This window comes from Chlamydotis macqueenii, chromosome Z (assembly GCF_036417535.1).
Source record: "Chlamydotis macqueenii isolate bChlMac1 chromosome Z, bChlMac1.mat, whole genome shotgun sequence".
Taxonomy (NCBI): domain Eukaryota; kingdom Metazoa; phylum Chordata; class Aves; order Otidiformes; family Otididae; genus Chlamydotis; species Chlamydotis macqueenii.
In genome coordinates, this window is record NC_141593.1 from 32321620 (window position 1) to 32337181 (window position 15562).

General features: G+C 37.8%; 1 protein-coding gene and 1 long non-coding RNA gene across 2 annotated transcripts in view; one reads left to right on the plus strand and one right to left on the minus strand.

The window, feature by feature from the left end:
- Nucleotides 1–15562, minus strand: part of LOC147596300 (uncharacterized) — a 57564-nt gene that overhangs the window by 15909 nt on the left and 26093 nt on the right. Inside the window, exon 3 of the long non-coding RNA XR_015261493.1 lies at nucleotides 7994–8045. This is a non-coding gene — a long non-coding RNA (uncharacterized LOC147596300). The remainder of the gene's footprint in view (nucleotides 1–7993; nucleotides 8046–15562) is intronic.
- TYRP1 (tyrosinase related protein 1) lies at nucleotides 4925–15069 on the plus strand. The gene is made up of 7 exons (XM_010117834.2): nucleotides 4925–5322; nucleotides 8026–8348; nucleotides 9698–9902; nucleotides 10862–11029; nucleotides 12630–12809; nucleotides 14170–14316; nucleotides 14864–15069. Exons 1-7 carry the CDS (start codon nucleotides 4941–4943, stop codon nucleotides 15067–15069), a joined length of 1611 nt encoding a protein of 536 aa, XP_010116136.1. The 5' UTR covers nucleotides 4925–4940.

Consider the following 15562-nt stretch of genomic DNA (forward strand, 5'->3'; position numbering starts at 1 on the left):
TTAAAATACTTTTCCTGCAGATGCAAAACATATGTTTGGGGATTGTTAAAGAACAAACTGTTAAAATCACAACTTTAACCAATTTGTTTTGCATGATCTCGCATTCTCTTTATCTGTTTCAGTTATATAACCATTCAACTTTACATTGTGATGACATATACAAACAGGTAAACATTGCTATTGAGGGATACAGGTCAATAGCAAGCACAGTGCAGAGTCCCGGATTCTCCGCCTGGGTAGCACAGAGCAGCTGTCAGGCTTAGAGCACAGTGACATCCTCGTAATGATGGAAGCACAAGGTTGGAAGGGGAAATTGTCAGGGAGGAACAAGAGCTGGCTGCTCTCCACAGGAAGGGAGCCAGGAGTTGAGGGTGAATACCAGGCAGCCTGGGCAGAGACACGGCTGCAACATGGCTCAGGCAGGAGCAGCAGAGACAAACTCTGCTAAAAAGCAGCTCCCCAAGGGGAGAGGGCAGCCCAAGCTTCTGGCTTCTCATCAGTGATGGAGCTGACTTTCAACTTAGCACTGAGCACCTTAATGCATGCCACTGAGCCCCTTAACTCATTCCATTGAGACCTTCATGAGGGCATACATACCCAGGGTGCTGACAGAACACGGGATCCTATTCAGAGTTTTCACAAATATTTTTGAGGTTCTGCCAGCTCAAATGGAGGAGCTGGTCTTCTTTTCTTTTTTGCTTTTTAATGTCCTTAAGGGAAGCTCTGCAACTTCTGGAGGAAGAGTTAAAATGACCTTGTTTCTTTAACTTTGAATGTGAAAGCCTCATTTAGTCAGAAAAAAAAAAAAAAAGAAAAATGTCATTTCGTATTTTCCTGTATATACATCACAAGTTATGACACATCTCAAGAAATACTAACATTTTCAAACTGAGGTAAAGGTCTTGCAGTACTATATGATCCCGCAGCAAATTCTAGCATACCTAACATCTCAGGTAATTCCTTTCCATGAAAAATGCAAGTTTACTTTTAAAAAGGATTGATAGAAATGTCTTTTTTTCCAGTACTCTTCTCCTTACAACTTGCCTGTGCTTTCAACAAATTTTATTTATGTGTAGCTATAGAGTAAAGCAAAAGTAAGCCATCTGGGTTAACAATAATAAAAATATCTTTAGAAAATACTAGAACTGTATATCACATTCAGTGAATAGAAATGTCAGTTTTATGTATAAATATTTGAAATTAGTATCTCCCAGTTCAAATGAAAGATGACAATGGCTCCTCAGACTAATTTTAATATTTTAAAAATCTAATGAACTAAAAATCACTTTCCTTGTGTTGTATTATATAATAGATATAGCTTCATTCTGGAAAATTATCTTTTCACATTTTCACATCTAGACACAGATCAGGATTAAGTGTGCTCTGGTTACTTGTTTTTCACAAAGAAAGATCCCATGCAGCATTTGGATTCACATGTGAACCCAAATTTTCTGAATATTTGTGTTTGTACTGAGGTGTTTAGATACAGGAAACAGAAGGTTAGTTCTGACTCATCTTCAAAGCCCCCAGTTACCATATAAGTGATATTTAGCTCTGCTTTTTTCATTAAAGCAGCATTATTTGCTTCTGCTCAGAAAGAAAAAGAAATTCAAGACAATTCAAAGCTGACTCTGTAAACTGAGAAGCTGGCTTATTTTGTGAAAAGACTGAGTAATAATAGCACTTAGAATGAAAAAGAAAAATAAGAAAACAGATAACACTAAAAACTAACAACAGGATGCTAGGGGATTTAAGACTTACCCAAGATCCACAGGTGATGGTAATCATTGATCAGTTTACACCAGTTGAAGATGAGGCTGTTAGTTTCCAAACCCTCAGAAGGTTAAGACTGTGATGATGATAGTTACCACAGTTGTACCTTCATTTCAGATGCTCATTTACCCACTGCCAAATTCATCCACTTGACCACTCCAATATTCAGTTCACAAACACTTGCAGTGTGGTGTCAACACACCAGAGGTGATACACAAATAACAGGAATAACACTAAACTATTTCTGATGCAACTTAGGTGAAGTTGACAAGATCTAATTTTTCAAGGGGTCTGCATTTCTTCAGATTGGAGAATAAAAATCTTAATGAATTATGGTAGCTCTCAAAGTACAATATAGTCTAAAGAATTTGTAAATCGTGGGCACTCAGTAAATACCATAGGGTAGCTCCCAGAGTACTGATTGTTGACTGTGTAGCTGACATCATGAGGGAGGACAGAACCAGCACACCAGCTTTTGTCACTACTCAAGCACAAATAGAACTGGCTATATTTTCATTATGTTCTCCAGTAGGTTAAGCTATAGGCCACAGCTGAACCTCATGTGGCTGTGTAGAGACCTGTTCTCAGCACCAAGAACTAATGCTTACACAAAAAAAAAAAAGTGTACAAACTATATGCGAATGCCTAGCATATTATCTCACTCTCTTTGCAGGGCTTTTAGTCCACACAGGCAATTAGTGAGCTAGGGGTTCACACACCAACTTTTTCCTCATTACCTTGCTTATGTAGACAAGCCCTTTCTGAACAGAGCTGCAGAAACACAGATATTGTTCATTTGGATAGTCTCCAAGGTCAAATCTTTCCAGGCACAGTAGGGGAGCAGGTGTCTCTAAGGGCAAGAATATCAAAACAAAAACTATAAAAAGGATTGCATACCGCCAAACTGTTCAGTAAGATTTCCAGCTGGAAGCCCAAGGGAGCATCTGAGGGCAAAGAAGGGAAAGGATCCTCAGCTGTGCAGCTCTAGTAGCCTACTGAACAAAAGTCATAAATGCCGGCTACACAGAAGCCTTACAAAAGGTCTGCCTCACATCCATCATTACAAGGGGAAGTCTTATGATGCCAGGCTAACCCTGGTCAGTATGCCTATTTGCTCTTTTTTACCTAGCCTTTGTTGAAGGAGCAGGATTTATCCTTTCTAAGCTTATTGAGAATTTGCTGTATTTGCTAAATATTCAGAGTTAAAACCTGTATGTTTCTTCTTTGATCTGGGAGTTCTTTTCAGATAAAATCTCAAGAGTTTTATTACCATTTCTGGTTTACCTTCTGATGTGATAACAGTGCATTTGTGTCACGTGCATCCCAATAGACATGTTAAAAACAAAAGGTTTAAGCTTGGAAAGAAGCAGGGTACAGAACAAGCTAGTAAAGAGGAGAAATTAGGCTCAAAGGGAAAATAAAATGAAAGTGAAAAAGGAAAGAGTTTCATTTAAGGATTATCAGATATTCCTCCGTGCAAACAGAGAGTTAAAGATATGGAGAAGTGAACTAAAAGCCTTGGTCCTACACTGAAGTAAGCTGTAGCATGCTTGGTTATACAAGCCACAGATGGCAAGGTTCACTGCTGTGGTCCCTGGCAGGTTGGCAGGAAAGAAGGTACAAAAAACCTTAATTTTGTGGCCTGACAGAATTGGCTGTGCTCTCACATTTTGACTTGAATACAAAGAAGCAGAAGAAGGAGCAGGTAATCCATTTTCTGCTCTATGTCATTACAATGTGGTTGAACCTTTTCCCAGAAAACTTGTTAATGTGCTGTTTTGGTGCCAGTTAAGATGTTTCTTGATGTTTCTTTCTCACCTCACTGAAAGCCATCCTTATTCATTGATCGGAAAGAGAGTAAGGCCAGTTTTGCTCAGTAGAAATTGTCCTTGCAAAGAATAGAAAAGCATTTTGTTCATTTCAGAGGCTGCTTTTCTCTATTTCTTTGTTTCATTACCCTTCATAGCACTTGCTCAGAATTTAGCATTTCAGGATACTGCAATATGATCCTTGTCTTTTTATTTGATTATCAAAATAAATAGTTAAACTGAAATCTGTAAGTTTAATATTGGGGTGTTACATTTTCTAAATAATGTATCTTCGTCACTTACTTCAGTCTGATCTTGAAAATGCCATTTGAAGAACTGTTTCTTTATAAAAAATCTGTTAAATGTGAATTTCCCCAGTGTTCTTTGTCTGTTTTCAAGTAAGCCTTTCTTTGCAAGTAATTAAAAAAAAAACCTTCACAGTTGTTCTGTTTTGAATTCAAGTATTTGTCTCTGACCTTTGCTAAAACTTGTAAAATCACAAGGAGATAAGCATGAAAGAAATCATGTGCTGTTCAAGTACTTAAAGTCCAGGGAAATGCACTGAAGTAGAAAGGGGATTAATAGAAGGAGGGTGAGGCCAAGCCATACTGTGTTGGTAGAAGAAGGATTAGTAAGCACACTGAACCAAGAGAGAAATTAGCGGTGCTTATTTTGGGTTAGACACAGCCATAGGACGTGCAGAGATAGAACAGGATCTCAGCAAAGAAGAGGTACCAAAAAGAACAGGTACAATGCATGGAGAGTTGTAGCTTTACTTTCTAGTGGAACTGCCACCAGGGAAGAGCAAGGGGATGCAGAGGGGAACTGCTGAGTAGAGAATAAGATAGAGGAGTTAAATGCAGAAAAGAAAGGCATGAATGGGGAGGGAGGAAGATTGCTTATGAAAAAAAAAAGGTTCAAAAACCTGGTACCTTAGACAGGTTTTAGCATTTTGTGGTAGTGAAGTAAATCTGACTGGCAGTTGTACAATGTGAATGAACATTTGGGAAGCACTTAGAAGTCAATGAAGTCAATGAGCAGATATAGCTCTAGGTAGTTACTGTCTTTTGTGCAGATAATGAGAGAAGGGAAGAACATTAGTGTCTGTAGTCAGAGTTGTTCACTTTTCCAGTTAGACTATCAAAGTGCAGGGTTTGGAGGCACTTTCTGGCCTGGAAGGGGTAGCCTGGAGGTTTGTATAACTTGTTTTTATTCTTCTCTCTCCCTCCCTCTCTCTCTCTCTCTCTCTCTCAGTCCCTCTCTGTAGAGGGAGCTGGGTGTCCCATCGCAGGAGAGGAGAAGTCAGCGTGTGTGGATTGCCGGCTCTCAGAAGGAGCTGGCTTTGCTGGATCTGCCGTCATGCAGCTCCCTGTGCTGATGCTCCTTTCCCTGCCACTGCTTCTCAGCATGTTCAGCCATGCAGGGGCTCAGTTCCCTCGCCAGTGTGCTACCGTCGAGTCCCTGAGGAGTGGCATGTGTTGCCCAGACTATTTCCCTGTGTTCGGGCCAGGTACTGACCGGTGTGGTGTGTCCACGGGGAGGGGCCGGTGTGTTCAGGTGACTGTGGATTCGCGACCCCATGGCCCACAGTACATCCATGATGGGCGGGATGACCGTGAGCAATGGCCCATACGCTTCTTCAACCAAACCTGTCGGTGCAATGGTAACTTCTCTGGTTACAACTGTGGGTCGTGTCGCCCTGGCTGGAGTGGACCTACCTGCAGCCAGCAAATCAATATAGGTAAGAGCATCACAAATATGACATGAAAATTGCCTGCTGGCGGTGCTTGCTTCTAAATGTACTTAGTGTATTTCTTTTCTTTAAAATACAAATATCCTTTATATTTATTTAGCAAATGTACATTGCCATAGGAATTATTGAGGCAGCTGCTAGATAAGTTGTTCAGCTTGTGTACCAAGCACCTGTTTTTACTACCCAATAAAAGGAAGAAATAAAACTTGTACTCAGTGGAGGATTTGGACCAAGTCTATTAAAGAACATAATTTCTAAGTTGAAAAAATTGTATTCTTTGGAATTATTTAAGAGTAAAAGAACGTACATAGACATGTTTTTGTGAATACGTCTGCAAATGATACATACCTAGGTATCATGTTTAATACCTTGTAAATAGTTTAAGTGTAACAGCAGTTCTTTTGATCCAAAATCTCTAAATACATTTCTAAACTATGTACCTTGTAAATTTTTACTAATGTAGTTGCCGTCAATGTCTTTAAAAGCCTTAACTCACGACTGAGCTGTTCAGATGAATCAGCACAGGGACTGATGAGCCTTTCTGAGAGTTCTCCAGTTTCAGTTTAGTTCAGAATAGCAGTAAACAGATGTCTAAATGTTTTTGAGATGGTTATGAAACCCTGTGGGACTAGAAAAATGTTGAATATTGTAAATAAATTGAAAAAGACAAGCAGCCTTGGGGACAGATCTTTGTTCTCAAGTCAAACCCATAGGAATGAACAAGATTTCAGTCTATTAGTGAAAGTTGCAAAGTATTATTGAAATGCTGTAAAATCCATAATCCCTCAAATGAGTGGTGGGTTCTGTTGACATGAGAAATGACAGGTCTCTAGCATAAATGCACAATGTCTCTTGCAGAAACAGAACTCAATGCTGCCATTATTTTCACCAGATAAGAAATGCTTCAAGAACATGAGTGCATGTTCCAGCAAGGGTTAACAAAAGACTGCTTACCAATTCAAAATCTTAACAATAAGACTCCCTAAAAACAACTTATTGAGTGCTGTAGGAAAGACCTTAGGATTTTATTCATCATTTGAGCTCCAAGAAGCAAACTAGAAAGCAGAAAGTGTGACTCATGAATTGGATTTGCTAAGCCAGGTTGCACCCTCTGATGTTCTGGCCTGTTCTCATTACCAGTGATGATAACCCTGGAAAATAACCAAGAAATAAATGTTAACACACACAAATTTAGCAAAGTAAACCTGGAGATACGCAAAAAGCAGCTTTAGCTGATTTTCCAAGGTATACAAGAGCAGTTTTTACTTTTCTCACTTATTAAATCCTTTACTACTTAGTAAAATGCTAAGCAAATCAGATTTTTCATGCATGACAACATGAGTTTAAATAGGGGAAATTAGCTTCTCATTATGCTTTAAGTTTCTACATGGAGGTCACCTCTCTTGTCCATCCATAAAGCTGACCTCAGCTGCTCAGACTTTAGAAATAATTATTTGATTACCGTTGGCATATCCATATGAAATATCTGTAAAATGCAGTTTGGTACTTTCATATATTCTGAATTCATGCCTAACTTTAATAACAGTTCTAATTTTTTATTGTGGTTCAGACAAGTGTTTTGAAAAATGAAAATGTGAAGATGTCTATGTAAATCAAAATTAGATGGATATTTTTAGTGCGCTACTTAAAATTAACAACAAAAAAACCCTTCAGTGACCAGGGCTAGCATAGCAGGTCAATTCTGCAAAACAGAAAAGAATGTTTCAGGATATAAAGTGTTTGGATGAAATTAATGCTTTATAAAAGTATTTATATAAATTTCAGTGAGACCAAAATACCTCCCACTGGTCAACTTTATATAGTGAAATGTAATTCACATTTGTTTTTCATATTGATTCATGCTGAAGAACTGTTGCTGCTCACATTAACACAGTCTATCACTCATTTTGAGAATTATGGATATTACAGTATTTTTTATAATGACAATGGGTGCAGATTGAAGAATAGTTGTGAAGACTTCTGCCTGTGTCTTAGTCTAAACTTAGCCTGAAATTTTCTCAGTATAGGTGAAAGAGTGCTGGCTGGGACTGAGGTGATACAGACTCTGTTTCTTTTGCTGATATACAGCTATTTCAACAAGTCAACTTTCCTGTTTCATTGTCTATATGTGGATAATGATATTTTTAAAAAGGTTTAAGCTATACTGCTAAAAAGGACTAATATATGGCTGTTGTTAATAGTAGCAGGTAATGACGTTAAAGACAAATGTTGTAGTGTGTGAAATTCACCATTTACTGGTGAAACTGCCCTTTTTCCTACAGAGGTTCGAACATGAACAATGTATCATTTCACTAAATTGTCAAGCAGTAGAGCTTCTGATTATTATAAATCACTACACGGTAATCTTTTCTTGTCAAGCATTACCACAGGATACCTTAAGTATATTGGATGAATTCATGAAAGGATGGAAATATAATCTGTAACAATACTTCTAAAAGCAGTAAAACTACAAGATTTCAGGTTTTATTTTTATTCAGCTCAGCCTTTTGATAGCATATAATATTTTCTGTTTATGCTCAGTAGTCTCTGAATTGCCAAAATAAAAAATGTATAAATACTTGAAGAAAAAATAATTTACTTGAAATTATTAGGAGCAAAATGAATTAGTCCTGTGAGATCAGACTTCAGTGTTTATTACCTTAGTAACTTGCTTCTTCTGTATCCTCACAGTCAGGAGGAATCTTTTGGATCTGAATGCAGAAGAAAGAAGGCGTTTTGTGAATGCCTTACACCAAGCCAAGCTGACAATCCACCCTGACATTGTTATTGCCACAAGAAGACGTGAAGAAATATTTGGACCAGATGGCAACACACCACAATTTGAGAATATCTCAATTTATAACTACTTTGTGTGGTCTCATTATTATTCTGTTAGGAAGACTTTCCTTGGTGCAGGGCAGCAGAGTTTTGGCGGAATTGATTTCTCTCATGAGGGACCAGCTTTTGTCACATGGCATAGGTACCATCTACTGCAGCTTGAAAGAGACATGCAGGTAAAGTTCAGGTTAATTTTGAGCTATGTGTTCATGCTATGTTTTGTACAGTTAAAGAATTTCTCCACATATATCAATAGGCAAAAATGATAACAACTCTTTCTACGTGTTGAAATAATTCTGCTTCAATTTCAGTAATTCATTTAGGTATGCTAAACTTTATACAGTGCATTTAGGTTTTAGCCTGTCATTGTTATAGACATGCTAAAAGTAATGTTTCAATGAGAATAATGGAAAATGTAAAAGTTATTTTAAAGTCTCCCGTAAAAATAGATACAAATTGTAGATAATCCATTGAAGGCGTTTCATTGGACCAACAAAAGTTATTGCTAGTGTTATTTTTAAAATAGGCCCTGATTCTTGATTAAGTTAGACTAATCAAAGCAGTAGAAATTCTATTAAAAAAAGTATTACAGAGATGGCTCAGGGATTTAGAATCACATTTTATTTGTATAATTAGTGCAACTGGTTAGAGAAATTAGTGTTTTGTTATACTGTTTTCCATATATCAGTGATTGTCTTGTTTCCATTTCCTCATACAAAACTATCTATAAAATGAATAAGTTATTTGATGGACTATCATCCTTCTTGAAGAAGACAGAATTAAAGTTTTCAAGGTCAGGATTAAATACACTTTGAAATAACTTCAAGTGTTTCCACTAGCTTTAACAGCTCTGCATCAGGCTGACGCACGAACTCCTTCCAAACACTCACATCCAGCATCAGTGGCACTTCGTTAGGTGGAAGCCCTGAGGAGTTCTAGCTCCTAGTGATTTAGTATATATTCCTATTTATGTGAGGAGACTTGATCACTAGTTAAGCTCTGATATATAAATACTGGAAGCCAGGACACACTCTAGAACTGTTCAACTCCAACCCGTCTTAGAACCAAACACTGACAATTTGAGGGGCTAGTATCCCTGTTCCTTACTTTACCATCTGCTTAGCTGTTCCACAGTTGGCTTAATTATTCTGTGTGCTACAAATGCTACTGTTGTTGACAGGCCATTAAAAATATTTGGAAAAATGGAGTATCAGTATTAAGTGATGTTTCTTACTACTCACAATACGGTTGCATGGAAGAGGTGCTGTCTTATTAAAGAGGGAGATCCATGACTGAATTCAATAGTCCAGCTATCTGTTTTGTTGAACAGTCGAAGTCATCCATGCAAAAAACTACTGAAAGCTTTTTCTAGATTTCAAAGATTTTCCATAGATTTCCTCTCTCCATAAGGCAGTACTCTGACTCTTACTAAAATGTATTTAACTGTGTTTTAACATCCATCTAGCAGTAAATACTATAGCCATCCAGGGCACACATGTATTAACACCATATTTACGTGGTTTAGAACATGCTGCAGGACCCCACTTTTGGACTGCCCTACTGGAACTTTGCAACAGGACAAAACACCTGTGATATCTGCTCAGATGACTTGATGGGAGCTAGAAGCATTTTTGATGTCTCTCTTATCAGCCAAAACTCAATCTTCTCTCAGTGGCGAGTTCTATGTGAAAATATTGAAGACTATGAAACTTTGGGAACCATCTGTAATAGTAAGTATGACTGGTAACAGATATTTGGAGAGAAAATCCTTTTAATAATGAGTAAATATAATACCTTACATTGCAATAGCTTTTCCCAGCCAAAATGTCTTAAAGTGGTTTTTGAGTATTCTTGATTCAGGTTTCATCAGTCTTCTGAAATACTTATCATCTTTCTTGCACTATGCCAAAAAGCAGTTCAAAATTTGATCAGGAGCTTGTAGCAGAGGAAGAGCTGAATGTTTTGACTTTCTTTCTTATGCAGTATCTATTCATCTCCTGTGCCATAAAAAATTAAATCTAGTAGTGTCATTTCTTAACAGAAGCTAAAGTTTTCTTCCAACTACTCCACTTATCAACTTCATGGCATTCTGCTCCTAAAAGGAGAACATCTAATGAATCTCTGTGTTAACTATGTGGAGCACATTTTGAATGTGAAGAATATTGAATCCTAACATATCTACCTCAGCTACAAAAGCTAAAAAATCCCAAGAAGATTCTTGTATATTAATCACCTTCAAGCCACAACTCATCGTCTTCTTGGAGATAGGGGGAAAAAGTAGGGAAAAATCACAATATTGTGTTATTCACCTACATGGTCAACTATAGTTCTTTCCCCAGCTACTCTATCATGATATTCTCAAAATTTTTGTTCTAGGTCTCATTCAGAAATTACATTGAAAAACTATATAAAATTTTCCCAAAGCACTTACAGAACCACAAATTTCAGTAAGAGGATTCTAGATGCCTTTTTAATCCTAGTGCAAACAATTCAGCACACAGGACCCCATGAAAATTCAGCTTCTTTGCTGAGGAGCTCACCCATTTGCTGAGGAGCTGATCCATTCACTCAGTTTAAGTGTAATTTGCAAGGGATTTTTTTTTGCCCCATGGTTCCGTTATTAGAAGGATGCATTCTGTGGCCTACTGTTTTGCATCAGTATCATTTTCTTTTTCCTCTCCACTGCCAGGCACTGAGGGTGGTCCCATTCGAAGAAATCCTGCTGGAAATGTTGCACGGCCTATGGTACAGCGTCTCCCAGAGCCTGAGGATGTTGCTCAGTGTTTGGAAGTTGGTGCATTTGACACTCCTCCTTTCTATTCCAATTCAACAGACAGTTTCCGTAACACAGTAGAAGGTAAACATGGCAAATAAAAGGACTCAGAACAACTCCAAATAAGTGAAGGGAGCAGGCTTGCCATTTTTCCTGTTGGAAGTATAAGTTTAGAGATTGTCTATTGGACACTAAGAACATGTTGTTCTTACTGTTAAGTATTATCTTATTATTAAGTGGAAATAAGGTCTGGGTAAATTACTTTATACCTTATGACAGCTCTTTAAATGTGTAAAAGCCACAAAAGTCTGTCACTGGTGTGCTAAGTAGAAACTAGCTCACATCAGGTCCTTGCAACATAGTAATAGGTTGCTGTTGCTGAAAACAGACAGTCATTGCCTGCAAAATGATGCAGCTGCATCCTTAAACAAGAAGAAAAAAAAAAAAAAGAAAAAAAAAAAAACAAACCTGCTCATAGTAGTTATTCTTGTATCTGAATTAAAACAAACAAACAAACAAAAAAAAAACAAAAGAAAGCAAAAGAAATTGTAAGCCTTGGTAGTACTTAATGAAATTGTATTGAAGTAGGAATTGAGGTCTGGGTACAGGATTTACTGGTAGACGTGTTAGTCCTTCTCTCTGGGCCGTACAACTCTGTTCTACTCTAAGCTGTACACATTTACAAAGAAATTTTCAATCACTGGCATCTGAAGACACACCCTCCAACACAGAAACCAGTCTAAAGACTTGATACATGCTGTTCAGCCAGTATCCTGACAAATGCTTCTGCACTTTAATAGTCCAGAGTTTTTAACAGGAAAGATTAATGAGAAAAGAATACCAAATGACAGTTCAGATCCCTGCCAGACCTCCTGTAGATCCTCTGGCTCTTTTGAAGAGGCATAACTCCTACGACAGGGAGGATATGCTTAATTTTCTTTCTCTTGGAGAACAAAACCAAGAATGTGCACCAACAAACCAAGTACATACGAAAGTTTTGGATGCTTATCACATTTGACGAATGGATTATCAATATCTAAGTATCTAAACACGGCTTTAGCCAATTAACTGTACAAACTTCTCCCTGGAAAGGGAGAACAGGAAAAGTTTTCATGATGCTTCAGATCCTGACAACTGACATGAGGATTACCAGGTGTTGGCCACTAACAAAGTTACAAAAAGTATCTTTACTGAAAAAAAAAAAAACAGAGCATGTGAAGCTTTCTGAGATGTGTTCACAGAAAGCATGGAAATTATGTGTGGAAACGTAACAGCTGGCTCATTAGAATAGATGGCAACATATACATACTTAATTCAGCAGTTAGAAAACATATACCACTATTTCAGTTATGCTGAAAGATATGTAGGTCCTAACCATATACCTTTATTTTTATGCTATGATGTGGTATATTTGGGCCATTTTTGCATTAGCTTCCAGTAGGCTTGCACTCCACATTCTCAGCATTCTTTTATAAAGGCTATTTTAATCTGAAAATTATGCATGCTAGGGACATTTCTCAAATGCCAGTAGGTGGAAAAGTAGCTACTCATTTATGTTAAGCAAGGTAACAAAACAACATGACAGCCTTTCAGAGGAAAAAAAAAGTATTCAGTTGGGACTGCAGCTTCCAAACAAAATCTTCACTGGGATTTTTTTTTTGTGGTGTTCTTTGTTTGCATACAGGGTACAGTGATCCTTCAGGGAGATACGACCCAGCAGTTCGAAGTCTTCACAACTTGGCTCATCTATTTTTGAATGGCACAGGAGGGCAAACTCATTTATCACCAAATGACCCCATTTTTGTCCTGCTGCATACATTTACAGATGCTGTTTTTGATGAGTGGCTGAGAAGGTATTCTGCAGGTAAGATGTGCACATGCACAGAGGTGGGATGGCTGGTTGTAAGCTCACAAAAGCTCGGCTGCTTCTTGTGAGATAGCAAGAAGCCCCTAAACTTAGGAGAGAGGACTAGAATTTTAACAGTTAGTAAAGTTTAAAAAGACAGAATAATAACAAGCAAGCTCCCTTCCTCATGTCACTGACATCCATTTTCAAATCACTGTTTGTGAAAAGACTTCGTCAGAGATAACAGACACAATTCAAGAAAAAAAAAAAATTGTGCAACCACATTGTCTCTACAGAGCAAAGATAGTGCAAGCATGGAAGGTCCTCACACTTCACGGACATTCCGTCACTGTGTGGAGTAAACATCCATGTTTCTTCTTGTCAAACAAGATCAGATGCCATGCACAACCTTACGATTCATTTTGAACACCTTCGTGATTTACTATCAGCATTCCATTGCCACTTCCATATCCTTTCAAAGGGTGGCCACTGTGGCTGCCCTTGCTTTTTTAACTCTGAAAATAAGAGAGAAAAGGAGCAAGGGAGGAACTGAAGGAGAGAGAGGAAGGAAGGACAGAAGGAAGGAGCTGCAAGGAAGGAAGAAAAAAGGAAATAAACATGGAAGGAGATTGGCATCAGTGAACTGGGGCAAGAATTCTATGTAAGTCTAATGTCTGTGCATTAGTCTGCACAAAGCAGTGACTGTATTGCTCTAGGACAATCCAGTCCCGTCTTCTACAGAAGACAGCTGCTGTTACAGAACTGAGACTTCTTTGTGCAGCTTCCACAACCTGCATCATGTATTTTTCCCACATCAGCTATCAGAGAGCAATTGTATCCCCTTGTGGTACTTACATGATCTATCACAAGCTTCTGCATCATCTTACCAAGATGGATTATTTTTTTCTTTTGTTTTTGCTTCAGCTGACTTTCTCCTGATTTACCATAGCATTGCAAAAAAATTCCACTTGAGTTCATATCAGCTGTCCTCCTGAACTGCATGACAGAGCTCTTCATCACTGTTACAATCAGACAAAGCCAGATTGTAGCAAAAAGATTTTCCAAGTCCTCCATGTATATATATTTCTCCTTTTCCATGAAAGAAGAAATTAAAAGCCCAACCTAGGCCAAAATCTTCACCATATCCTAGTAGTTTCTGTTAAAAATCAGAGATATCATTGGTGGTCTTGCTTTTGGACAGAGCAGAGCCTTCCATTCTGGATCTGTCACAATGGAAAACTAATTTAATTTAAGTTAGGAACAACTGAAAAAAAAAAAGCTGAAAACACTGAGCCACTGTTGGGGAAAAAAAAAAAAAAAAGTAGTGCAAATTATTTTGATTTTATTTACAGAAGTGTGATTTGACTTTCAAATTTAGATATCTCAACATATCCACTGGAGAATGCCCCTATTGGACATAACCGACAGTACAATATGGTACCTTTCTGGCCTCCAGTTACCAATAATGAAATGTTTGTTACTGCACCAGAAAACCTGGGATACAGCTACGAAGTCGAGTGGCCAGGTAAAATATCCAACCTAGATCTTTCCTCTTTTTTTCTCATCATGTCTTTCTCCCTTTAAGTTCATGCAGCATGTAACAAAGTTGGTTCAAATTTCACAAACAGTATTTGATGCTTTCATAAAAGTCTGTTTCTCTTTTCTTGCCTAGCTTTCCAAATCAGTTTTGTTTGGGATTTAGTACAGCTAAATAGCTACTAATTATATTGTTTCTGCATGAAGCTTCCACTGTCAGTTTCCATTTTTGGAGAAGTTCTCATTTGAATCTAAACCTTGGAGAAAGTACTTCCTCCTATTTCATATGCCTTCATTAATCACTACAGAGGATGCAAATCCCTCACAAACCAGACAGCAGAAGAAGGGTCTAGGTCTGGTTTTAGAGTGTAACAAGAGACTGACATTTTCCCACATTTTGGAACAAATATTACCAACCAAAACTAGTTCTGCTTCACAACTCATCAAACACTGATCTCCGTTTTTTCCCTCTAATTTTTACCCATATATTTGACATTTACTTTTAATAACTTTTCCTTTTGCTTTCTTTCCTGTAGGTCGAGCTCTCCGAGTCACAGAGATGATAACTATTGCAATAGTGACTGCACTGGTTCTTGTTGCAATTATCTTTGCTGCTGCTGCATGTATTGTACGCGCCAAGAAAAATAAGGATGAGTTGCATCAGCCTCTTCTTACCGACCAGTATCAGCACTACTCAGATGATTATGATGGCATACCAACACCAAGCCAGTCTGTTGTTTGAAGAGATGGCACTTTTTTTGCATCTGACTGAAACTGTTTGTTTTGCTGTATTTTATAAATGATGGTCATCCATCAGCTTTAAAATAAAGAGCATAAAATGTCAGCTGTCTTGATATGTTTGCTTCAGGCTCTTTCTTCACATCTAGGCATCAATAAATCACCTTTGCAATGCTAATTCTGTGTTGATTTTAATAGAATTCCACTAACTCTTAAAGGCTCACTTGCAAGCCTTTTTTGACACGTATTTCTGTAAAATCTGGTAAAATTTATTTAACTTCCCAACAGTCAATGTTATCTGACATCACCTAGCCTTTATACTTAGAATTCTTTTACAACGTACTTTTGTGAAAAGGTCAAGTCTAGAATGGGACAGAAGCAGAATCCAAAATACAAGTAGATATCTTGGCTAGGTGGGTGGAAATATGTTTCAAAATAGCCACCTTGCCAGGCAGGGAGCTACAATGGAATTCTGAGGGGAACAGTGGTTTGAAATC

Bases quoted from the DNA above. Each gene is read 5' to 3' on its own strand.
- TYRP1 (XM_010117834.2), top strand. From the start codon at position 4,941: ATGCAGCTCCCTGTGCTGATGCTCCTTTCCCTGCCACTGCTTCTCAGC. The intron at 5,323-8,025 runs GTAAGAGCATCA...GTATCCTCACAG, and splicing joins CAGCCAGCAAATCAATATAG to TCAGGAGGAATCTTTTGGAT. The intron at 14,317-14,863 runs GTAAAATATCCA...TCTTTCCTGTAG, and splicing joins CTACGAAGTCGAGTGGCCAG to GTCGAGCTCTCCGAGTCACA.